The 25,122-nt window shown below is 34.3% G+C and overlaps 1 protein-coding gene across 1 annotated transcript in view; it reads left to right on the top strand.

The window, feature by feature from the left end:
* Positions 1–5,196: 5,196 nt before the first annotated feature.
* PKHD1L1 (PKHD1 like 1) overlaps positions 5,197–25,122 on the top strand; it is a 132,682-nt gene continuing 112,756 nt past the window's right edge. The window contains exons 1-9 of the mRNA XM_025050064.1: positions 5,197–5,269; positions 7,197–7,286; positions 13,086–13,230; positions 14,154–14,262; positions 17,472–17,529; positions 18,644–18,737; positions 20,514–20,567; positions 21,083–21,156; positions 22,087–22,129. Of these exons, the coding sequence (XP_024905832.1) occupies positions 5,206–5,269; positions 7,197–7,286; positions 13,086–13,230; positions 14,154–14,262; positions 17,472–17,529; positions 18,644–18,737; positions 20,514–20,567; positions 21,083–21,156; positions 22,087–22,129 (731 nt within the window). The 5' untranslated portion in view covers positions 5,197–5,205. The remainder of the gene's footprint in view (positions 5,270–7,196; positions 7,287–13,085; positions 13,231–14,153; positions 14,263–17,471; positions 17,530–18,643; positions 18,738–20,513; positions 20,568–21,082; positions 21,157–22,086; positions 22,130–25,122) is intronic.

The following is a 25,122-nucleotide window of genomic DNA, read 5'->3' as shown; positions in this document are numbered from 1 at the left end:
ATCTGCCAGTTTATTACAGACTTCAAATCATGTTTGGTTATTCTGCCTATCAGCCACCAGGGGGCACTCGAAGCCTGTATTTTGGTCCTCTCTGGACCTCTAACAAATGTGTTACCATCACGACAGGCCCGATTCCAGTTCAGGCCAGGCAGCTTTTTCAAGATAAAAGTGTTATTGAATTAAAACTTAATTATTAGGGCCTCAGAACGTGCTTCTGGTATAAATCAAGATGATGCTGCAGTGAGATGCAGATACTATTTAACTGGGACTTTTCTGAAGCTAGTTCACTAATGCAGGCAGCAAGTTGATTTAAATAGCATATGCCATAACTGAAATAGTTTTTTCAGTTACTTTATCAAAAAAAAGAAGCAGAGTAAATTCTTAATAAGAAGTGAAAGCAAACAATTTCCAGTGTCTATTTCTCTGTCATTATGCTCTTCACAGAGAGTCCTTTTAAAAGGGAATAATATTCATATTTTCCTTTTTCATACTACGCCACTTGGTTCAAAAAACAAGAGTGCCAAAACTCTGGACGTTCAATGAATGTTGCCTTATGATGACAATGGTGAAGAAAGGCAGTGAAGAAAGCAGATAGAATCTCTACTCGTGGTGGAGTGTTGCTCATAAAATAGTTTTGAGAACAAGAGCTGGTGCCAGTACTTACCACATCCATGAATTTGTTGGTTTTGTGCCTGGGATCACCAGAATTAAGTGATGATAAGTGGCTTTCAGTTATTGTGTACGTTCTCATTCTAAAACTATTGAGAGCACACCTTTTGAGACTTTATCCTAATTTTAGACAGCTACTTACATCAAAGTTTGGCTTAGATGGGATAAGAGGCACAAAGTAGAGTAACTGAAATAAATTTGCCCATTAGAACTCAGCCAATCTGATGTGTGGGTGATTTAGGTAGTGATACACATTTTGTGATTTGGGGAGCATTCAGTTTGGCTAAAATGATGTGAGTGAGTGCTCTGGTTCTACTCAGATCTACCATTAATGTGCTTAATGACTCCATTAGTCACTGAACTGTTCTCTGTGACAGTTGCCTATCAACAACACATCTCCCAACTGCTGGGGATGCTGGGAGGGTAATAAAGTATGAGAATTACGGACATTCTTCTTAGGAGGTGTGACATAAAGTCTAAGTTATAGTCAAGGACTTTATAAGTCCTTAGTACTTTCCTTCTAGCAACGATGCTCACAAAAATAGTTTTGTATATGGAATCTAGCTCCCATATTTTACCCAATCCGTAAAACATTGGGCTTTCAGAAGTCATAGGGAGCTTACACCTTCCAGAATCTCAAAAGTCTCTACGGAGGCCTTAACTGGATTTCAGTCACATATTCAGTGCAAGAACACAGCAACTGGGTGTTTTTCTGAAAACAAGTTGGATCACGTCACATTTTAGCTCAATATTCTACGGTGGATTCCCATCTCCCTCAAAGTCAAAGCTATGATCCTGCGTGAACTGTCCCACCTCCCCCTGCTTCTCTGACTTCATGTCTTCCCCTGGCTTGTCCGTACTCCGGGCACTCTGGCTTCTCTGGTCCTTACACACCAACCACATTCCTTCCTCGTGGCGTTGGCATTTGTTCTTCCAGGTGCCTGGGATTTACTTCTCCCAGATGTACACATAGTTAAAGACTCATTTTAGACCCTCAGATCTTTACCCAGAATTCATCTCTCTGTGACAGTTTCCCGGTCATGTCACCCAAAATTTCATCACACAACACACACACACACACAGACACACACACACACAAAATTATATTCTTCCCTGCTTTATTTCTCTCTTCCTAACATATATTACTTTCTGACATACTACATATTTTACTAATTTATCTTGTTTATTGTCTATCTCCACTTAAGAATGTAAGTTCAATTTAGGATAGAGATTTTTAAAAAATTACTGCCATATTCTTAATGCCTAGAATACTGAATATTTGTTGAAGGCAAACTACTGTTTTGTAGGTACCTCATTTTGTTCATCTCTCTCACAATTAGGTCTAGATTCAAAATCAGGCTCCAGCACACAGCTCGTTTTCCAAATTAAGTAAATTTCTTATTCTTTCTAATTCTGCAAAAGTCCCTACTAACTCCTTTCTTATTGCTTTTAAATCGAGTGAGCAATGGGTTTAAAATCTGCCTCTTTTTCAATCATAAAGGCAGGTGGAACCAGCTACATAATTGTGAGATCCCATTCAAAAAGCATGAAGAATTTCAAGATGGTGACAGCAGAGCATTAAAACAAGCTCGGAGTCCTAGAAGACTGCACAGGTCACATGCCCATGATGCCGTTGGACTTATAGGTAAGGTTTTGCTAGAGCTAAATTTTTTTTTAACTTACAAAAGAAGCATAGAGTTCAGTGATCAGGGTTTTCCTTTCATGTCTTCCCATGTTTGTGTTCCATGGTGTCTGAATTGTATAGGTTTAAAGATTATACAGATGAAAACAATTTAAATCTTTAGTTATGAAATAAACTACATAACCACTTCTTCTGGTACAAAGTTGACCTTTTGGTTATATAAATTTTCATCTAGTTATAATTATTGATTGTCACATAGTCCTAAACACATATGATAATAATTTAAGATTAAAAATCTCATTGGTGTGATATCTGTCAGGAAATTGATATGTTGTATAAATAGGTACTGTTTAGAGAAAAGTGCTCATTCATTCAACAACAGTTGAGTGAAAATCGATATATGCAAATTATAGTTCTTGGCTCTATAAGAAACTTAGGCATGTTAAGACAGAAAAGTAGGCTAATTTGCTGAAATATCAACTTTACTGAAGATAATTAGCTAAATGATCAATTTGTTAAATGACAAATTTGCCACATTTGCCAAATTAAATGACTGTAATTTAACAGAAATATTTAGAAGCTTTAACAGGATTGTTTAATTTTGGCTACCGATAATGAAATATATAATAAATTATATGCACATTTTTAATATTATCAGATGTCACATATGTATACATATTATATACATTTATGTATATGTGTCTGTACTTATATGCATATACATACATATACTTATATATATTTGCATATACAGTTAACTTGTTATAAGTTATACATTATACATTAAATATTGAATGTTATTTGTAGGTTGATATACTATCTGAGAATTTGGTGAAAGAATCTTAAAAATGCTGAAAGTTTGGCAAAGCAGGAATCAACATAAAAAGGTTCCTAATCACTTTATTGGTACATACAAAATTTAGAACAGTTTTCCCCTTTGCTATAAACAATATGCATTTTTTTTCCTACAGGAAAGTCTGGCCATGTCAATGGTTCCTCATTAGAAATCAAACTTGAGTATAAGAAATGGAGTAAAATTTTTTACCTATTTCTTATTTCTTTCATAATGCTTTTGAATGACATTTTCTACTTTTTTATACTAAAGCATTTTTAATATTATTTTTAGTACTATTCTTCACACTCTATTTTAATTTGTAAATTCAAAAGACTGAAAAAAATCAGAATTTTGAATTAAATTATATTTAAATCACTTTTTAGTGAAATCATCCAAAATTTAAGTTAACTTAATCTAACTTTAATTTGAAAGCGTCAAAAAGAAATCAAAATTAGCCAAACGCTTCCACATAAAAATTCCCACATTAAATTTTATTTTGGTTATTGATATTGAAATATACACTTTACACATTTCGTAGCTAATAAGCAAAAGTTAATATCTTTGTTAATACTGCTAAATTATTCTTGGTAAAGCTCCTAAATATTGTTATACATTACAATCTTTAAATTTAGTAAATATGACAAATAATTAATTGGCAAATTGTCATTCGGCTAGCTGTTTTTCTGCTAACTGGCCTGCTTCTAGGTAGAGGAGGGGAAGAGTGAATTGTACCTGCAGGAATGTCAATTTTCAGGAAGAGATGGAAGAGAAAAAATATGAGATAAAAGCGATCGGAGAGGTAGGAAGAAACCCAAGACTATTCAGAGGAATGGAATTTCAAGAAAGACGTTAGCAGTGACACGTGCTACAGAGAGTTCCAAGAGCAGGAAGGTTGGGGTACCCCTGCTGGCACTGTTGTTACTAAAGTGGTGACGCTGGAAGTTTGCAAAAAATTATTAGATGCCTAAGATTAACCAAAATCTAACAAAATTATTTCTTAATCCCAGTGAGATAGCTACAAACTCCTAATTTTACTTATTAAAATTTAAGGATGTAATTTTATTTACTTATTTTAGAGTTCTCTCTTCATTCCTTCTCTCTCTCTTCCCAACTACAGTTCTCAGATTTAATAAATAAACATACAGGATGCTGAGTTAAATCTGATTTCCAATAATCAATGAATAATTTTTAAGCATAAGTATGTGCTAAGCTTTGCCAACCCTCACTAGAAGTCTGCTGAATTGGGGGCAGCAGAGGAGATAAGAGCACTGGTTCTGGAGTCACTACTCATTTTGAGTCCTCACTCTACACTTGAGTGTATGGCCTTGAGCAAGTTACTTACCCTTCTCTTATCTCCTCCGCTACCCCCAATTCAGCAGACATTCCTGCAAAATTGACATTCCTGCAGGTACTTGAGTGTATGGCCTTGAGCAAGTCTGTGCTCACTAGGGATGATTATAGCAATAACGATAGTAATAGTCCTTTTGAGATTACTGTGAGTTGAAGTCTCTGAAGCACTAGGCATGGTGTTTGGGACATACCGAGAGATCAATAAAGATTAGTATGATTGTCACAGGGATAGCACGAACATATTTGAATGCAAAGGGGGAAAATGTGTGAGGTTTGTGTACGTGGACTTTTAGGACCAACTGGGGATGATTCATAATCATGACAGAGGGGCAATGAAAATATGCAGGCCCAGAATTTTAAAAATAAAATAAAAAAGAAGGAAAGAGGGGGGTGGGGGGGAAAGCCGGGATTGATGAAAAACTTGCCCATTGATCTCTCGCCCAAAGGAGTAGAGCTATTACGCCTATGGGGACAGTCCTGGGAGGTTGGCACCCAGGTCTGAGTGTGGAGGTTTGATGAATGCAGACTGGCTCCGGGCCAGCTCGTTTCTCCGGTGAAGGGTGTGTATCTGTGTACAAATCCCACCGGAGAGCCGCCGGAGAGCCGGGGGCGGGGCGGTCCCCTGCGCGCGTGGGACGCACCCGGCGCGCCAGCGGGCGGCGGTCTTGCAGCCGGGCGGCAGGCTCGACTCTGCGGAGCTCGAGCCGCGATGGGACACCTGTGGCTTTTGGGCCTCTGGGGGCTGCTGCTGTGTGCTGCGGACCCCCGCACAGGTAACCATTCGGGGCGCTGGGGAGGCACGCAGGATAAGTCAGTGAAGACGCAGTCACTGCTCCTGGGGTCGCGGGACAGACGGGACCGGGTGGCACCAGCCCTGGGCCAAAGACGTGGGTGCGGCTGCGTGTTGAGCTTGGGACCTAGGGACCTGGAAAGCAGGCCTAAGAGACAGAGACAGACAGAAAGACAGAGACAGAGACACAGAGACGGAAGGAGGGAGACAGGGAGAGAAGGAGGACAGGAAGGAGGGAGAGAAGGAGATTGTTCTTAATCCATCAGTGTTGTTGAATTATAGACTCTCACCTTCTCTCCCCCTAGTGACTGTTGAAAAAGGACTGAAATTTGGCCTGGGGTGTGGGGGTGGGGTGTAGGCAGGAGTCCCAACCTAAGTCCTCCCTCTCTTCGCTCGTCTTGGGTCTCTTTGCCCCACTGAAGGGAGGTCTCCCAGTAGGACAGAAATGGGTCTTTGTGGCGGGTGTCAGTCACTTCCAGGGCCACCTGCCCTGTGCCTTCAAAGTAATACCCAGGAGAGGGCTGGGGAGAGACTGATAAGATAGGAAATTGGAGTTGTCCGTGGAGATAACAGGAGGATGAACCTGAGATAGATGAGGAGCTGCTGGCCTTGGAGATAGGATCCAGCTGGAGTTTCCTGCTCTTGGCTGTGGGATTAGTTATAAAAATGCCTGAAGCAGGAACAGCCTTGGAGCTCTTGGCAAAGACAGGCCTGAAGTACAGAGGCCTTGCGTGGGGGTGGAGCGGGACAACTTTATGTTTGAAAGCTTTGCCGCTATAGGTGAAGGCCTTGCTAAACGCTTCTCAGACGGGAATGAACGATACGTCTGTAATCTCTTTTACCTTCCTCATAATTCCGTTTCAAACAATTGATGGTTTTTGTGGCTTTTCTTTGTGCTCCCACTAAATTTTCCCACTTATTCTGAGAATTCGTTACTGGATCCAAGAATTCACGGATCTGTACAGTTTAAGCGGAAAGTAAATCCCACTGGCCACTGTATATCTTTGAGTTGTTTTAAAGCATTGCTTACAGTCTCCAAAGAAGTCACTCACTCACCCCTGTGCTTGCATAGGCACCTCCCTAAGTCTGGAACTCTTTGTCTTCCCACAGTTGGTCTAGTCTAGCTAATTCATACTTGCCCTCCAAGATGCAGCACCGCTTCTTTCAATAAGCTCATTATGACCCAAGATGTATGGGTGAAATGCCCCTTCTGAGTCACCCATGGCCCCTGTGCTCTTTTCTGTCACTCTGTACTGTCTAAGCTAAACTTCTGGAAAGTTGAGACTTTTACATATTTTTATATCCTCAGAAACCCAACACCGTTTGTTGAATGAATCAATGACCTTTGCATTAAGAACTCACTAGTATCAGGAGGCTAGAAAAATTCCAGAAATTATCTTTCCTGAAGCCTTACTCTGTCACAGAAACAATTTCTTCGTAAAACACAACATTCCTCTTTGTACCTGGAGTATTCTTTAGATCTACTAGCTTTACATTTCCTATGTGCTTGTATAATGACCTATTTCTCCATGGTGTTATTTCTTCAGAATTGTCTGCTGCAGTGTGGGCTAACTGTAGTTATGGAGCTGCAGTAAGTAGATAACTACATGAATTTAAGAATTTAATAAATGTTTTATAATATGATACATAAAAATGATCATGTGTTGTTCCTGCTCTTTGTAGCACCTGAGATAGTGCTTTACATGAACCCAATGAGTATTAACTAAGTTAATGACTTAACTCCCTGTCAAGCCATTGGTTGGCAGTAGAGCCAAAAATAAAATGTTTGTATATTTAAGTCCTATAATCTTCATGATATTTTTCTAACGTCGTAATATATAGTATGAAATTTGATGCTTGAAATGAAGTACTTGACGATTTTACCTCTATTATACTTTAATATCTTTCAGGTGACTCTAAAATAATTCCTAAAGTCACAGAAATAATACCTAAATATGGCAGCATAAATGGAGCCACAAGACTAACTATCAAAGGAGAAGGTATGGTTGCCTTTTTTTTTTTCTTATCATGGTTGTGGTATTTTAAAGACTATTTCACATTTAGAGTCTTATGGTTTAAAAAAAAAAAAAAAAAAAAGTCCACTGGAGTTATTTCTTTAATCAGCCAGAGTAGTAAAATTCTATTCCCTTTGACAGCTATCAACACAATCATCTAAAATCGTGTTATAACTCCAACATCTGGATTTTAATGACTGATTTGAAAGGAATATTTTTAACTGAACTCTGCAATTATTTGCTTTGTTCTTCATGGGTCTAACCTTTATTTTTATATCAAAAATATTTGGTGGTTGGGAGGTAGAATGTTAGTAAGAGAGGATGACAGAGAAATAGGATGGTAATGATAAGAGAAAGTCCATTGACAGTAAATCTTTGGATTCCTTCTTCTGTCATGTGCTTCATCAAAGCATGGGTTATGTATGTCTCTCTCCTTGCCTGGTCTTGGGACGAGAACATAGTAGGCGATCAGTGAATATATTTAATGAGCAACTATTCCTACAATTAAATAGAAATATGTGGTTCTTCTAGCTATAAGGCGGCCTTTTCAATCAAAATGATTGTGGTATTCAGATGCTTATTTTTTGAAGGACGAGAAAGAAAAATTTTAAAAGAATATTAACAAAAGCTATTATTTAATTAATAAGAAGAGAAATGAGAACATTTTGGAGGCAGAGAATTGACAAAGCAAGATATTTAATTCTGTTATATGTATTGAAATGTCTTTCAGTACTTCTAAGCAATATTTCTGTATAATCTAATCTCTCAATGATATATTAAAATGGTTTATGCCGCTGAATTCTGAACAATATATTTTGTATTAAAGTGTTCTTTTTTTAGAATTAAACACCTGGAGACAATGTATTTGTTAAAGACTATTTTTCAAATGTCTTTACCCATAGCTCCTTTATATTGTAAATTGCTGTTAAGATAAGGTGCTTGAAAGCTATTAGGTTTTTAACAGAGATTTATATGCCATGAAAGAAATGCCCAGTTGAAAACAAAATGAAACAAAACAACCACCCAGTTCTTTCCTTCTCTCTCGTGACCTGAACTTTTTCTGATCCAGGAACCATGGTTTGAGATTAAGTACATAGGTCCAGATCATCCCTAGTTAGAAATACGAAAATACAAAACAAATACTTTATTCTTAAGGCAGTTTGGAAGAATATCCTTGTTAATCTAACTATAACGTTTGTTCTTTTATGGAGGCTCTAGAGTAATCCTCTTATGAAGCACTAAGTGTCATGGTGAATATCTAATTTTTCCATCAGTCTCAGTTTATATGTGCTTTTGGCAGAGAATTATATAATAGTTAAATACTATTTGAATTACAGATACCTGCACCCCCACCCAGATTTGTCTTCCTTTCCCTGCTGTGACTACACCCTGTAGGTGACTAACCGTGTGTTAGCACATGTCTTTCCCAGAGGCTGAGTCTAAATACTGTTTCATGTGAGTTTGGGGGGCCCATGATATATTCAGCATGTGTATAAAGCAGTGATAATGAATTTGCAGAACACACCAGAGCTCCGATAGCTACATGGATATGGTACTTGAACAAAGTTTATTTGAAAAGACTACATTCACACAGTTCATCAGTGCTGCCTCTCCCCAGTGCTCCATGTTTAGAATCACATGCTGAGCTATGTTATTAATCACACACGAACACTTTATAAATGAAATTGTAAATGCTAGATGATTACCTAAAAGTCGGTCCCACATGACGTTTAAAGTGTTTTATTTTTGTAAAAGTCATGATGAAAAAATTAACTATTATAGAAACGTTTGATTTAGAGAGTGAGTTCTTTGACATTCCACCCTCTAGAAAGATCTACTTTAATATTTTGGTTTATCCAAATGACTCTTGGCTATTTCCATTCATATTATTTACCTTTACAGGCAAAAATTTGCTACTGTATTACTTTGTTCTAAAGGCTGTGCTTCAGGAGCCAAAGATATATAATTTTACAGTTACGATGCCCAAGTAAAAGTGTTTTGTGCAATGGCATGATCGTAGAAATAGTTCTACCTTCTTCTGAGATGACTGATTTGATGAGGAGTATTACCATTGTGATCAGTTTAGAATGCTTCTAATTTTATTGGTTTTAGTACATTATATCCATACCTCGTACTTCTCAATTGTCTCCCTTAGTATTTATCATATTTTTAAAAAATCAGTAAGCTAAAATAACGTTTTACTTTCGGCCTTTTTTCCTATATATTTTCCTATTACAATGTCTGGCACATATATTTTTGTTAATATGAAGTGTTGAATCATACAATTTTTATAATGTTATGGAAAGTACATGAACTTTGGTCTGGTCTGACTGGCTGCCAAGAGCATCTTTGCCACTTCCCACTATGCAACTGGGGGCAAGTTACTGCCCTAAGCCTCAGCTTCCTCATCAGTAAAATGGGATGGTAATTCTTACCTATTGGGACTATTGCAAATGTTGAAATGGATGATGTGTCTGAGGTACCCATACATAGGATAAGCTCCAACTCCATAAATTAGAGCTATTTTGTTTTTGATTCCTTCGCATTTCTGTTGTAGGTTTAGTTTAATTCTTCCACCACACTGCACCTTTCCTTCTCATTGTTTTCAGTGCTATAACTTTTAAGTAAGTTTATACACTCTCATCCCAGCTTTTTTTAAGGAGCGAAACCAAACAGCCTGTGTTGTACATGGCAGCTGACATCTTCCGTGATAACGGCACAGGCTGCTATCGAGAGGCTCAGGTTTTTGTGCCTGGCAAATCCTGTCTCCAGTGTTTTTTGCAAAAGAAAAAAATACATCAACATGTTAGGAATTTCCATCTGAGGCCTCAACCTTTTCTGTTTCCAGTGTACACCTAGCCCTTCCCTTGATCTTTGTGCTTTGCAGTACTTCTAGAGGTATCTACTTTATATCCGTTTATTTATTTAGAATTATACTTTTATATTAAAAAAAATTTTAAGGTGATTCCTTTGAAGTTTTAAAAATTATACTTGTAAAATAAAATTTCTTTAAAAGGTGATTCTGTTGTATTTTTTTTAACTCTGGAACTAGCTAAAAATTAGAAATATTTCTATGCTTGTTTTTTTAAAGCACAATTTATAATGAAAATGTTTACAGATCTTATTAATTTGGTTTATATATTCCCCTAGATTTTACTCATAGGAGATAAATATAATTTATATATATATGAATATGACATTAAAACAATTCCTAAGCTAAAAACCTCATCTTTTGTTAATATTAATTTTTAGAATTGTATTTGTCTTAAGAATGCTGAAAAACACATCTGCATTGCCTTATCATCGATGTGACATGTACCTAATAGGGAAATAATAACACACATCGCATCCTGAGCCACCCCAGAAAGTAAAACTTTCCATTCTTTAGTTGCCAGCAGCCCTCCTGTGTGTTCCAAACTCAATGTGAACTACAGAGATAAGCAGAAGTTGGCAAAGGAAACATGTGGGTTTACAAGTAGCTTGCTTTTCTGCGTTTTCATGTGTCTTCTCACAATTCCACGTTAGCAGTAATTGCCTTTCTATAGTCAAAACTGCAAGTTCGATGTAAATATATTTGACATGTTAAATTGATGCTTTTATTTGTATCTTAGTCTATACTAAATAAGTCCTGTTTGGTTAATATTTATTTAAGCTAAGAAGAAGAAGACAGTATTTATTAAAATTCCTTTGTTGAATTTCTGCTTACTTTTTTACAAAGAAAGGATAGGAGAAGAGCTAAGAACATAAGGTCTAGAGGAAGTTATACTGGATAACAGGGAATGGCTTCATAATATGCATTTTTAAATATTATTTTTCTCTGAATATCACAAGTGTGCCTGATTGACATCTACAACCTGAGTTCAAATCCTGACCATCACTCTTAGTTCTCTGTTATTTTTTAAAAAGTATATTAATAATGAACCTAAGACTCAGGGTTTTTGTGACTAATGATAAGAGCAGATGTCAGTTGAGCTCTTAACATATGAGCCAGACACCACGTTAAGCAATATATATAAGCCCTCATTTAGTCTTCCTAACAATCCCATAAATAGATTATTGTGGGCAGTTTCAAATGGAGAGACTAAGACAGAGAGCTGTGTATAAAACACTAAAGTCATACTGCAAGGAAATGCTGGCGCTGGGATTCTGCCCCAGGATGTCAGGGTCCAAGTGCCCTTTCCTGAAGCAGCACTGTCTCCTGACATGCAGCTTTGCTGGAACCAGACCTTAGGGTCTTTGGCATTGGACGAACATCTGGCACAGTGAAGTCCTACTTCCAGTCCTACACAAAACCGGGCAATATTAGTGTTTCCTAACAGACCTTTGTAGAACACTGAAAATGTAATTTAGAAAGCAGTCACGCCACAGACACCTGGCAACCCCAATTTAGTCATTTCAATTACCAAAGGTTACTTACTGTGCGTAGCTATTGTAGTGGTGATTGTTTTGTTGAAACATATTTGAAAACGACTGAGAATTTAAGGTAAATACTTAATTTTTTTTTAACATTAGTAATAAAACACATAGGGTTTAAAGAGTTAAATCGACATCTCCAGGTTTACCTTTTTCTTTTTACACCAATTTTAAGTTAATTATTGTACTGTGGGAATGATGTGATCTGTAGGTAATTAAGTTCTGAAATTTAGTTTATATGTTTATATTAATGACATGGATGCAAATTGTTTAGTGTAAAAGAAAAATTTTCATAATTTCAAAAATATCATTAGTCATCAATTTGGCTATAGTGGTGTTTTAATGTTAAGCACTTGTGAAATTCAAAGAAATGCATGTATTTTTTAACACACATATTTTCAGAAATGCACATATTTAAAAATATACATAAAATTTAGGAATTTTAGATTTCGAAGTAATCTGGGCAAAAACTGTTTATTTACTAACTTACCTTTGTTTCAGAAAATATTATGACTTAGACAACTTCATGGATTTAATCTGTATACTTGAACAGTATTAAGCACCTTTTAAACATTTTTACTAGGGGAGTATTTCATTATAGGATTTAATTAATAGCACATTATCTAATTTTTTTCATAGGTTTCACTTCTTAGGTTTATTTTGAAATTGAATGTTGTTTCAACAATATAAAATATTTTTATGTATCATAAATTCTTAATTCGTGTTTATTTCCAAATCTAGTTTTGAATTTTCATATATTTATAGTGAGATTAAAATGATGTTCTGCTCCTTTTCACATCATCCATTTCTCTGATTCTCTTGGGTACAGGAAAAGTTATTTCCCCCAATGAGAACTCTCAACTCTAGGAACAGAATTTGATGAATAAACGCTTCTTATTGTCAATTCTTTGATTCTGAGAGGTGGTTTATATTTTCCTTAGAAATTACAAGCAAGACTGAGCCCCAGTTGTCCTTTGTGGTGCCCAGGTTTTTTTCTTATATATATATATAGTGAGATATATATATGAAATATATATATATATGAAATATTTATTTGTCTATTTTCTCCACCCCTCCCTACCCTACCTCTGGAATACAAGCTGTTGGATTCTACAGCATTTAACAGCACCTGACAAATAATAGGTTCTCAAAAATTACTTTTATGAATAAATTAATTAAAGTCTAGTTTTTCTGCTTCCAAAAGGAGGTTACAACCATAAGAATAAATGTGAAATAGGTTTACTTATTTCATATAACTGCTTACTTCAATATCATTCCTTATTATTTATTGAATAGTTCAATATTGAATGACAATTATTAGATCTCAAAACAGAATTCATTAATAATAATTGAGTGTTTTTACTTTTCCAGGTTTTGCTCAAGCAAACCAGTTTAACTATGGAGTTGAGGATGCTGAGTTGGGAAGCAGTGTACAATTAGTTTCTTCTTTTCGATCATTTTCTTGCGATGTAGAAAGAGATGCAAGTCATTCAACTCAAATTACATGCTATACTAGGTATGTTTAAAGTATCTTAATAATATTTTTGTCATATCAGAATTACATTTATGCATATTAGTATTATAGTAGTTTATCATTCTGGCTATTATATTTTTCTGATTATTAGCTATTTTTGATTTCATGATGTTTATACTATTTTATACCTTTATTATATTCAATTATAATGCTCTTTCCACATATTGGCATAATAAACTATATTCTATATTCTTTTCCAGGTTATTAGAGCTATTATCATTATTGATCTTTTTTAGAAGATAAATGGCTACTATTAAATTGTAATGATGCTCCTCAAAATATCAAAATTATGCTTTCCTGTCAGGTTTGATTAATTTTGTTCAAAATCTTGACATAGTCATTAAGATTAAAGATGATTGTTTTGTATAGTGACATTTCAAGTTCTTTACTATTAGCCCAAATTAATGTTTGTTATTAGCAACTTAGGAAAAAAATTAATTATTATAAATTGCAACTTTCAATATTGAAACACGTAGCATACATTTCAGAGGATTTCATTTCAGAGGATTGGCTACATTTGTCATATTGGCTGTTTTTCTGCAGCAAAATCTTACGTAGGAAGAAACTTGATTGAAAGTTTTTTAAAAACAAAGCAAGGTGATATGTTACTATTTTAAATGATTATCATTACAGTTGTTATTGCATTTATTTTTCTTTTCAATAAGCATCAATACAGTTAGAATAAGCATTTGCCTGGTGTCTATGATGTTAGACTTTTCAGTACAGAGTTTAAGATGGAGATTATCTTTTCATAATATAGAACAGAATTTAACTGTAGCTCAGTTAGAATTTTAGACACTTTTTTTCAAAACTGACATGTAGTCCGAGGCAGTATTTTTTATTAATACTATACATTAAATAAAAGAGTTATTGCATTCCTTACATGGTCTTCATTTGCCTTCCAGAGCAATGCCAGAAGATTCCTACACTGTTAGAGTCAGTGTGGATGGGGTTCCAATTACAGAAAATAATACCTGCCAAGGACACATTCACAGTCGCGCATGCAGCTTCTATGTATGTGGGAGCTCATCTTTAACCTACATATAATTGATCTTGTACTTTCATGCGGAACTGGGTTCTTATTTTTTAATTTTACAGATTGTTATCTGTGTCCACACTTAAAAATATGTTAGCATGTGGCTAAGGATAATTTTACCTAGTTTTAATGATTTTCCATAGTAATAGAGTCTCATTATTTCTGATTTGTTTCTCCCTTTTTAAAATTAATTTTATTGATGAATTAAACTTTTAGACTTCCAAATTATTTTCTTGTTCAGACTATTTTTTCTCTCTCTCCATTTCTGTTATTAGTTTGATTCTTCTTTTTTTATTTTCATCAAAGTCTCCTTCATTTTGAATAGAAATGTAAATATTTTTCTTTCTTCATTAAACATTTCTCTTCTTTTATCATTTAAAGTGTGAAGAATAAGTCTGAAGTCATTCATAGCCTCACATTTCAAATTTATCTCTTTTCTTGGCAGTCTAAAAAAATATATGTCTTTTTAAGTAGAAATCTGGGCATCTTTCTTTTAGGATGTCCCTGAACAAGAATAAAGGGACAACTGATATTTATTGAGAATCTATTTTGTGCTAGTTTATTTTGCTTGTGTTATTTTTGTATCCATTCACCTTTTCCTGCATCAGCAATCTCTCACAAAAAACTTCGATTATTCCTTAAAATTGCTGCCCATGTTTCTGTCCTTTCTGTTTTCTATGGCGCCCTTGTGTTTCTGCAGACAGACTCTTCTTGATCTATTTCTAGTCCATTTGTTTTCTCCTACACCACAGTAGTTCCTCCTTATTCACTGGGGTACATTCCAAGGCCCTAGTAGATGTCTGAAACTGCAGGTAGAACCTGTCCCTGATCAACTTCTTCAACTCTGCTGGAAGTGTGACAGCTTCATCAGAAGACTCAGCCTCTTTGGTAGTCTATATTTTTCAGTCCACACATATTCCTGAAAGTGCATAACCATCCCTTACTTGCAGTAATTGATTCGTTGTCACTTATTTCAGTAATCCCTTTCTGGAGCAATATGGTGCCGCTAATAAAAAATGTCAACAGAACATGTTTTCTGTTCACGTCTTCCTCTCACAAATATAATGCTTCTTCCATCTTAACTATGCACTTATCACACACTGTGACTGTAACTTTTGCAGTTTGAGGTACGACAGCAGAACTAGCATGAATTTCTTTTTCCTCCTTTATAATTTCACAGATAGAAGATTCATTCTTACAGTAGATCTTAGCAATCTCAGCACATGGCTTTTTTTTTTTTCTTTTTTTACTAAATTGAGAACTTTCACTTCTTCACCTAAAAGAAGCATTTTAAGGCTTTTCTTTGACATATTTGATTTGCCAGCTCACTATCACTCCTTTTGTATTTGGGGGCCATTTTTACATAAAATAAGGGTTACTTGACCTCAAGCACTGTGATACCTCGATAGTCAATCTGATGACCAAGAGGGCTACTAAGTGACTGATGGGCAGGGTGCACATACGGAGTGGAGACACCGTACACAGGGATGGATGATTCACATCCTGGGCAGGACAGAGTGGGACTTTCAGGATTTCATCACAATACTCAGAACAGCATGCAATTTAAAACTTATGAATTGTTTATTTCTGTTGTCCACGTGGACATTGAAACTGTGGATAAAGGAGGACTACCATATTTGTTTTTAAGTATAGAATTTTGTCTGTATATGTCTCAGTAACTGAGGATTCTTTATTTTGCCCATCAGCTCTGCTCTTTACCTATTTGGTATTTATTTGTTTTTCACATTGTAGTGTATTTCCCTTTTGCAGAAATTATTTTTCATTTTGCCTTTTGAAAAGAACTTGGCATATGTTTACTTGAATAATAATAGCTAAGAATTAATATAGCATTGGCTATGTGCCATGTGGTAGTCTAAGTACTTTGTAAATATTAATTCTTTACTCTCACAATGATTCTATAACTGTATACTAGTAGTATTATCTCTTTTATGGACAATAAAACTGAGGGCTTGAGAAATCACATCACTTACCTAAAGTCATGCAGTTTGCAGGTGGTAGAGCTCAAATTTGAATTCGGACAGCTTGACTCCAAAACTGGCCCATAGTAATGAGTCCCTCTTGCCTCATAAATTCACCCAAATATCTCTAACAGATATGTATTAGTTTCCTAATTACTGCCATAAAAAATTACTCACACTTAGTGACTTACAACAACACAGCTTTATTACCTTTCAGCTCTCTAGGTTAGAAGTCTAATTTGGATCTCAGTGGGCTAAGATCAAGGTGTTGGGAGTTTATGGTCCTTTGGGAGGCTCCAGGGGAGAATCTGTTTCCTTGCCTTTTCCATCTAGAAGTTTCCCACACTCCTTGGCTCATGGTCCCTTCCTCTGCTTTCAAAGCTAGCAATGGCGTTTGAGTTCTTATCACATTGCATCACTCTGACCTTGCTTTTGTTGTCACATCTTCTTCTCTTTATTCTCTCTCCCTCTTCCACTTATAAGGACCCTTGTGGTTGCATTGGGCCCACCCAGATAATCGAAAATCATCTCCCTCTATTAAGATCAGCTCTTTAACAACCTTAATTCCATCTGTAACCATCTGCCATATAACCTAACATAGTCACAAGTTACAGAGGTTAGGGCCATGGACATCTTTGGGGGCTATTATTCTGTCTCCCAAAGTATAAGAGTTGCCATCACACTGGTGGCCTCTCTGGAATTCCACTTTCTTCCAGTTCCCATTTTGTGTCACAATTCTTAAGAATTATACCTGCAGTGCTCTAGAAAATTAACATTAGCTGGGTTACCAAAGCTTAATCTGATGGGTTTTTTCCAAGTTTTGCTTCTGTGTTTTTGAAAAATGCTTAGTTATTTTTTCTTTTTGGGCTTAACCCAAAGTAGTCTTTCTTTAACTGTATTTCACCAAATTCCTAACTGTCTTTACCAGAGAGTTTCATTACTGTAGTTTGACTTACACTGATAACAAAAGGATGATTGAATTTTAAAATTCCAAGCTAGAAATACTTTGAAATGAGAGAGGATTTCCGGGGTAAGAAAAAGATCTGAATAAACAGAATAATATTCTTAACTTTATTTCATATATATATAAAATAAATATTTTGAAAGTCATATTATGGATATTGTTTAAATAATGTAAGAAGCAGAGATTCCATAAAACTAGGAATGAAATAGAGGTAAGACTACTTATTGAAAGTATTATTTTACAGGTAAAAAGTTTCAAAACTCCAACAATAAGGAGCATCACACCTTTATCAGGAACTCCAGGTCTGTTATATTACAACTAAAATATCCTTTTGGTTTATAGTAATTAATTTAATTGTTAGTATATAAAATTATAATATCTAAAAATTTATATGTGATATTTTTTGATTATATAATAACTCCCAGTATTTTTAAAAATGATTTTCATGGCTGCATCTGAATCTACTATAATGTATTTAACTTTCCTCCTATTGACATTTATCTGACTTCTAGTGTTCATCACAACTGTAATCATACCAGTTTATAATTACAACAGGAATTTGTGAGAATGCCTTTTTCTGCAACCTTGATAATTCTATGTACTATTTTTTTCAAGAATTTATATGAAAAGTGTAGTAAGTTTTAAAAACAATTTTCCAATTCTTTGATTTATATAATTAAATTCATTTTATATTTACTGAATATTTGTATTTTTTCTTTTATAAATTGTCTGTTCACCTCCTTTGTTTAATTTAGGGCTAGTCAACTTTTTTTCATATTAGGTTATAAGAATTCTTTATATTTTAAAGATATTAATCATTTATACATCATATACGTGGGAAATATTTTTGAGTTTATCATTTACTTTTAAAATGGATTAATGATTTTCCTGTCATTCAGACATATTTAATTTTTATTATCATTTCTAAAGATCTTAATCTTTGTTATTTCTTCCTTCATTTTTATGCTGTAGAAGACCCCACAATCCCAACTATATAAATATTATATATATTTTCATTTATTTTTCAAAAGATTTTATGGTTCTATTTTTTATATTTAATTTTATTTCACCTAAGATTAATTTTGTTTTTTAGTATAAAGTAAGGACTCTTATTTATTTTTTCCAATTAAAATACTCATGACCCAAGTGATAGTTATTAAATAATTTATCCTGTCTTCCATGGAACACCTCTTAATCTATAACTACTTGTAGATACTTCCTTAATACTATAAATGTTTATTTATGTTTTATTTAATTGATAGAACTTTCAGGACTATGCTAAGCAACAGTGGTGAACATGAGATATAAGTGTTTGGATGCTGGTTTTATTGGAAGAACCTCTGATGTTTGTTTTGATATTGAGTGTGTGGGTGTATGGGTAGATAATTTTACACATAACTTTCTGTTTGCTTCTAGGTACACTGATAACAATCCAAGGCAGAATCTTCACTGATGTCTATGGGAGTAACACTGCTCTAAGCTCAAATGGGAAAAATGTTAGGATTTTGAGGTAAATTATTAATGTGGAAACATATTCTTATAACTCATAGATGGGATATGATATTCTAAAATTCATGGGTCCAATTATATTAAAAAACCACTACAATAGGATTAACCAGTGTCTTTTCACTCATATCATAAGAAGAAAAATAGACTGTTGGATGATATGGAAGCAGTGGCCTTTTTTTTTTTTTTGTCTGTCACAATTCCTTCTTTCTCTGTAATGGATTTTATTAAAAGAAGACACATGGAGGCAAGTGCCACAGCAATTGAATTAAAGTCACAGAACTTTATTTTTGGATTATTTTGTTACTTAATTTAACTGCTTCATTTTGCACACGTAAAAACAAAACAAAACACCGAATCCTAGAGATCCAAAACTTAGTCAAGGTCAGGAGGAGAACCCAAGTCTGCTAATATGTATTTTGACACTTTTTCTTCTACACTCTCTTCTACAGGAGAGTGCTAAAACTAAAAACCATCAATAACTTATTAACAACCTAGAGTTTGAATCTCGGTGCTTCCATTTATCAGCTATGGACCGGATGGTAACATTGTCCACTTATTTAACATCAAAAAATAATTGTTTACATTTGGATTGGAAACTTGTATTTTGACTAGTGTTCTCTTCCTACAGGTTAAGGTGGGGTTATCGCAGTCATATTCATTTCCTACAGAAAGAAGTACAGAGTCAGTATCCTGGTTTTCAAAATGCTTCATGCTATATAATACATATATAAAATGGATAAATGGATAAACTAAATAACAATTCAGATAACACACATGTACATCTGCATATATAATTTTGTAAAATATGCAAATTTGAAAGGTTTTTCTAAATGAAATAAAGTTAATTTATCTGACATTCTATGAGGTAGAATTCTCAATTAAATAACACTTAGTTCAGGAAGACTGAAAATTGGAAGGAGAATATGAATCCATAAATCTGTAATGGGTACAGTAATTCAGGTTACTTTCTTTATAGACCTAATGTAATGACCAAATGAAAGGTTTTGTGTATAAAAATATATTAAATGGAAAGTTCAAAGTTCTCTCCAAACAGAAGTCCTTGTGTTTTAAGTTCAGGTTTGTATCAGGCCTGATATTGAGTCTGGGACTTGCTGCCACAGAAGCTCGGTGGTTTATTATGATAATACAGAAAATACAGTACTAGTCAGTAACCTGCAGGCCTCCAATAGCATCAGGTTCTATCAGTCTTAAAGCAATAGGTTGACCCAATCAGCTACAGAAATGCAAAGACAGATATTCTCTCTCTAGCCCTGTGCTGCCCCTTCTCAGCTTCTTATTCCTGCCTTGCTCTATGTACCGATACTGTTAGATGTTCTTTTCATCCTGATTTTTCTGTTCTGCCTGTGCTGTGGACCTTAATTCCTGTAGTATGAAATTTACTACAAAAGTATCTTTTGTATTTGAATTAATTAAATTTTCAGATCTAAGCGTCCCCATTATCTGTTTCCATGTTTTCTATTCCCATTGTACTTGTCACTTACTAACACACCAAATATGTTATGATTATCATGTTTATTATCAGTCTCCCCCAGTTAGAATGTCAGTCTCACAAGGGTAGGTATCTTTGTTTTGTTCACTGATGTGTTCCAATACCTAGAGGAAAGACTACAACATAATAAATGTTCAATGGGTGTTCATTGAATGAATATATGATGGATAATAAGTGATTGAGAGAAAAAATATAAGGTGGGAGGAGAGTATTTTGAAACAATTTATTTAATATAACTTGATCTTTTCTAATAAAATATTTATACAGAGTTTATATTGGAGGAATGCCCTGTGAGCTGCTTATACCACAATCCGATAATTTGTAAGTAATTTAAATAATTTTTTAGAAAAATAGAAGATATAAACGTACTAAGTCTAAGTAGTAATTTCTAGCAAAATCATATAGCCAAATGCTTCATTATACAGTATAAATTATAATATTTTGTAATAAATTAGCAATAATTTATATAGCAAGAATTTACTTGACATCTCCCGTTGTCTCCAGTATAGTATAATATGAACTATTATTTAGATTATGATGAGAAAAAGGTTTTGAGAAATACCTTTATCAATTAATTATTTCACTTGGTAATATTATAAACTCTTTAGAGGAATATCAATAGGGATAGCCATTAATTAATTATAAAATATTTAATTGTTCAATGAAGTTTTATTCAGATATCTTCAACCAAAGCTGGATAATACTTTCATTTCACAGAAATTTTTGTTGTAGCAGCAGTTTCTGTCCTGATACATGTCTATAATTCATAAGATATTTTTAAGGGAAACACTTTAGTGTCAATGTAAGCTTTGGAATTAACCTATATGCTTTATTAGGTATGGTCTAAAACTAGATGATCCAAGTGGAGACCTGGGTTCTATGATTTGTAAGACAACTGGAACTTACATTGGTAAATGTTCATCATTATTCTTCATAATTTTCAGAAATGCCTGATTCTATTTCCTTGTTTTGTATTCTCCTAGACCTCTGTACTCTCATCCCTTTTTTTAAAAGTTATCATTTCCTCTTTTCCTTGGATTTTTTTCAGTTTCATGTGAGCATGTATGAATTACCTTTTTCTTAAGGTTTACATTTAAGATAAGCTTCTTTGAATTTCTTTTCTTTCTTCTTTTGTCATCCAAAAGATTCTGTGGCTAATTTAGCTAATTTTTCTCTGGAGCCTTAATTTAACTGTTCCTCCACCCCCCGCCCCTTGCTCTCTGTACTCCATATGCTCCAAACTTTTCTCGAATGAGCTTCACTCCCTTCTGCCTCCAGGCCTTTGCAAACTTCCCATCCTGAGAATTTCAGATAAAATATCATGTCTTCAAAAAAGCCTTCCTTGACCCCTGGCTTACATTCTCAAAATTTGCTCTTCTTTTCCTTGATAGCTTTATCACAATTTGTAGTCCTCTGTTGGTGTCATTGCTCTTGACTGACTGTATCTTTCACTAGACAGTACCCTCTGTTAGGAGAAGAGCAAACTGTGTGTTCACCCTGCATCTCTGAACCACTGGCAGAGGGTCTGACCCAGCTAAACAACTGTTAAATGGATAAAAGAAATTCAAGGGCAATATGGTTACATATATGTTCTTTTATTATTCTTCATTCATTATTAGATTTTGTCAGGTTTTTTTCTAGTTATAACCTTGAAATACCTTATAATTTATATAGTAAAATAGTAGGTACTTCTTTAAGATATATCAGTTGTCATTTATTTGAAGATTAATAAATAGTACATAATTACAGTTTCTTTGCTTTTAAATCAGCTTTGTAATATATAGTTATTGTTCTCCTGTGATTGTGAATTTAATTGATTGTGTATTTTAATTAATTCTAGGTCATCATAATGTCAGTTTCATCCTGGATAGTGATTATGGAAGGTAGGTCATTTTGTAAATAATAATTTTCATAATTGATTCAACTGGGTAAATAAAACTGTATATTTACTCTGTGCTATAGATCCAGAGATTAAAAAAGTAATCACTTCCTTCCCACAAATTAACATTTAAAGGGGCCGTAACACCCTTTCACTCATAATTTGTGCCTCAGACACAGGCTTTCGACTCTTGGGAAATCTAGCCTTACCTAAAGCAACAAATAAAAATCTTTGATTGTGATATTGAAGAGTGTTATTTTACATCTTTAGTTCTTCTGATTTAATTGTAATTTTTTTGGCAACTAAGTAATCCAATTTTTATTTAAACTAATGTAAGAATAAATAAAACCCACAATGAATATTGCTTGATAAAGGTATTCTTTTAAAGTGCCAAGACATATAGAGCCATGAAAGATGGTAGTTACAGCTTTCAATTGTCTATCTTAACACCAATGTACATAACTTGTAGCTATGATTTTTCATAAAAATAGGACTCACTCGCAGATATCCTACATTTTGATATCAATAAGAAATACCACAAGAGGTTTATAGAAATTCAGAATATGCAAATCTCAACACATTGCAAACCTCATATTACAGATAATTATAATAATGAACATTTAGTGGCAGACACAGTGCTAAGCACTTTACATATGTTATTCACTTTAACACTCCCAAAGAACCTATAAAATTGAGTGTTATCATCTCATGTTGCACACTGGGAAAAATGAGCCAGGAACATTAAATAATTTGTCCAAGAATATGCAAGCAATAAAGAGCAGGACTAGTTTGTGAACTCATGCAGTCTAACTCCAGGGCCTGAATGTTTTATTCCAGTGCTTTGCCATGACTGAGGGACGGTTTCAGCCACAGAACCATGTCTCATCCCTACTTAACATCCTGGCTCAGGGGTCCCTACCATGGCAGGATTGCCCACTCCTGGGTACATGTATGGGGACATAGTTTGACTGTCATAGTAACTGGGGCATGCTAATGGCGTTTCATGGTCAGGACCACTATGTGCCAAACCGAAATGAATTGTTCTGCACAAAATGTCATAGCATCTCTCATTGAAAAAAAAAAAAAAAGCCAATTAATAGAATTTCAGATAAATATTATTATTTAGCCATTCAATACCAATATAACTGGAGCAGATCAATAATAGGATAAGTCTGTCAATTTCTTTGTTGTCTCTGATGAGAGACTCAATGATTAGGACTTTGAAAAGAATGGCAATATTACTATGATACTAGATGTTGCACTGGTTCATGCTCATAGACACTGTCTCACAAGAGAAGGATGATACCAGTATGCATGGAACTATAATTGAATTGGTGAGAGCAAATGCCATTATATTCAATAACCTAGAAGAAATGGACAAGGTCTTAGAAATATACAAACTTCCTAGACTGAATCACAAAGAGCTGGAAAATCTAAATAGACTGATCCACAGTAAAGAAATTGAAACAATCATCGAAAACCTCCCAAAAAGTAAAAGTCCAGGACCAGGTGGCTTCACTAGGGAATCCTACCAAATCCATTATCAGTGTATTTAGAGATCATCTACTTCTAGACAGCCAGAGGCAATAGGTTTGTAACAAAGTGATGCTTGGTCTGGACACTTAATTATCAACCAGTATGAACTGGGCCAAAACCATAAAGAATATTATAATTCAAGGACAAACCGAAGTAGATAATATGTAAATGGTATTAAGATTTGCCTTTGTGATTTTACATGGGGCAAAAGACTTAAAGTCCCATGTTAGGACATAACATACTTACATATAACTTGGTAAGATATAACAATAGGATTTTATTGAAAATATTAGAAAATCATGTTAGAAGCAACAATTGTTGAGTTTTAAATGATTTCTTGAACCATATATGGTTCTTTTATGCTCTCAATGTCATCTTCTTAAGGTGAGAAAAATGAATTCTTAGTTCTGAGTCTATATGAAAGGTTTTAATTGCCAAATCTATCATATGTCTCTCAGAGAAATAATAATCCAAAAATAGAAGGTTTGAGTGATCAAGCTTGAAAGTGATTGATAAGTAAACATAAATCAATATGCCGCATTAACACACCCCCAAAATTTCAACTTAAAAAAGCCAGCAAATACTACAAAAAATTATTGATTCTGTGATCTTATAATTTCCTTTTTTAAAGTAAATATGCTGTCATTTTGTACTGTCTCACAACTGATGAAATTGTGTTTCTATATAAAACAATTTTAGGAATTTAAGATAACTTAAAATATGATATTTACTACTTAAAAGCCTAGTTTTAAGATTATATGTCATTTAAAAATGTTAAGCCATTTTATAAATTATAAAATAGATATTTTACAAATTTCAGGGGTATTCCTGAATATCAAATGAACCAGTTAAAGATTACTGTGGCACCCATTCTGTATTTCTTTTAATAGCCAACCTTCTTTCCTCTATTAACCAAGTTCAAACAACATCTGTTCCAAACTGATAAGGTTCCAATGAGGCTGTCTTAATTGAGAAATGCCTAATCATTATCAATGAATTAGTGAAGATCACCTCAGTGTCATACCAAATAAATTACATTCCAATTTTATATCGAGGCAATTTTCCCACCAACATAAGAAGCAGAGTTAATTTTTCAGATGCAAGATCTAACCACAGACAATATTGTTGGAACTAGCATCATTTCAGATTTTTAGGAAATCAGCTGAAAGGCTTATAACATAAAAATGTAAAATCCAGTATGAACTTCTTAAATAACTAATTTGATATAAAATACTTCTAGGGAATCTAGTTTTCAAATGCACGTTTTAATTCCTGGATGAGATTTAAAGGGAGTAAACTGTTGGTCTCAACCGCAAGATTAGCATTATCCTTTTACATTCCAGTTCAATATATTCTAATTATGATGAATGAGTTTGAGTCTTAACATTTGAATTTCTTAACTTTTCTAATTATGACTTTCATTGAGGTAATTAAGGGAACAGCATTTAATTTAGATCAGAA

This window comes from Pteropus alecto, unplaced genomic scaffold (genome assembly GCF_000325575.1).
Source record: "Pteropus alecto unplaced genomic scaffold, ASM32557v1 scaffold164, whole genome shotgun sequence".
Classification (NCBI taxonomy): domain Eukaryota; kingdom Metazoa; phylum Chordata; class Mammalia; order Chiroptera; family Pteropodidae; genus Pteropus; species Pteropus alecto.
The sequence above is the reverse complement of the archived record's forward strand: the minus strand, read 5'-3'. Positions and strand labels throughout refer to the sequence as shown.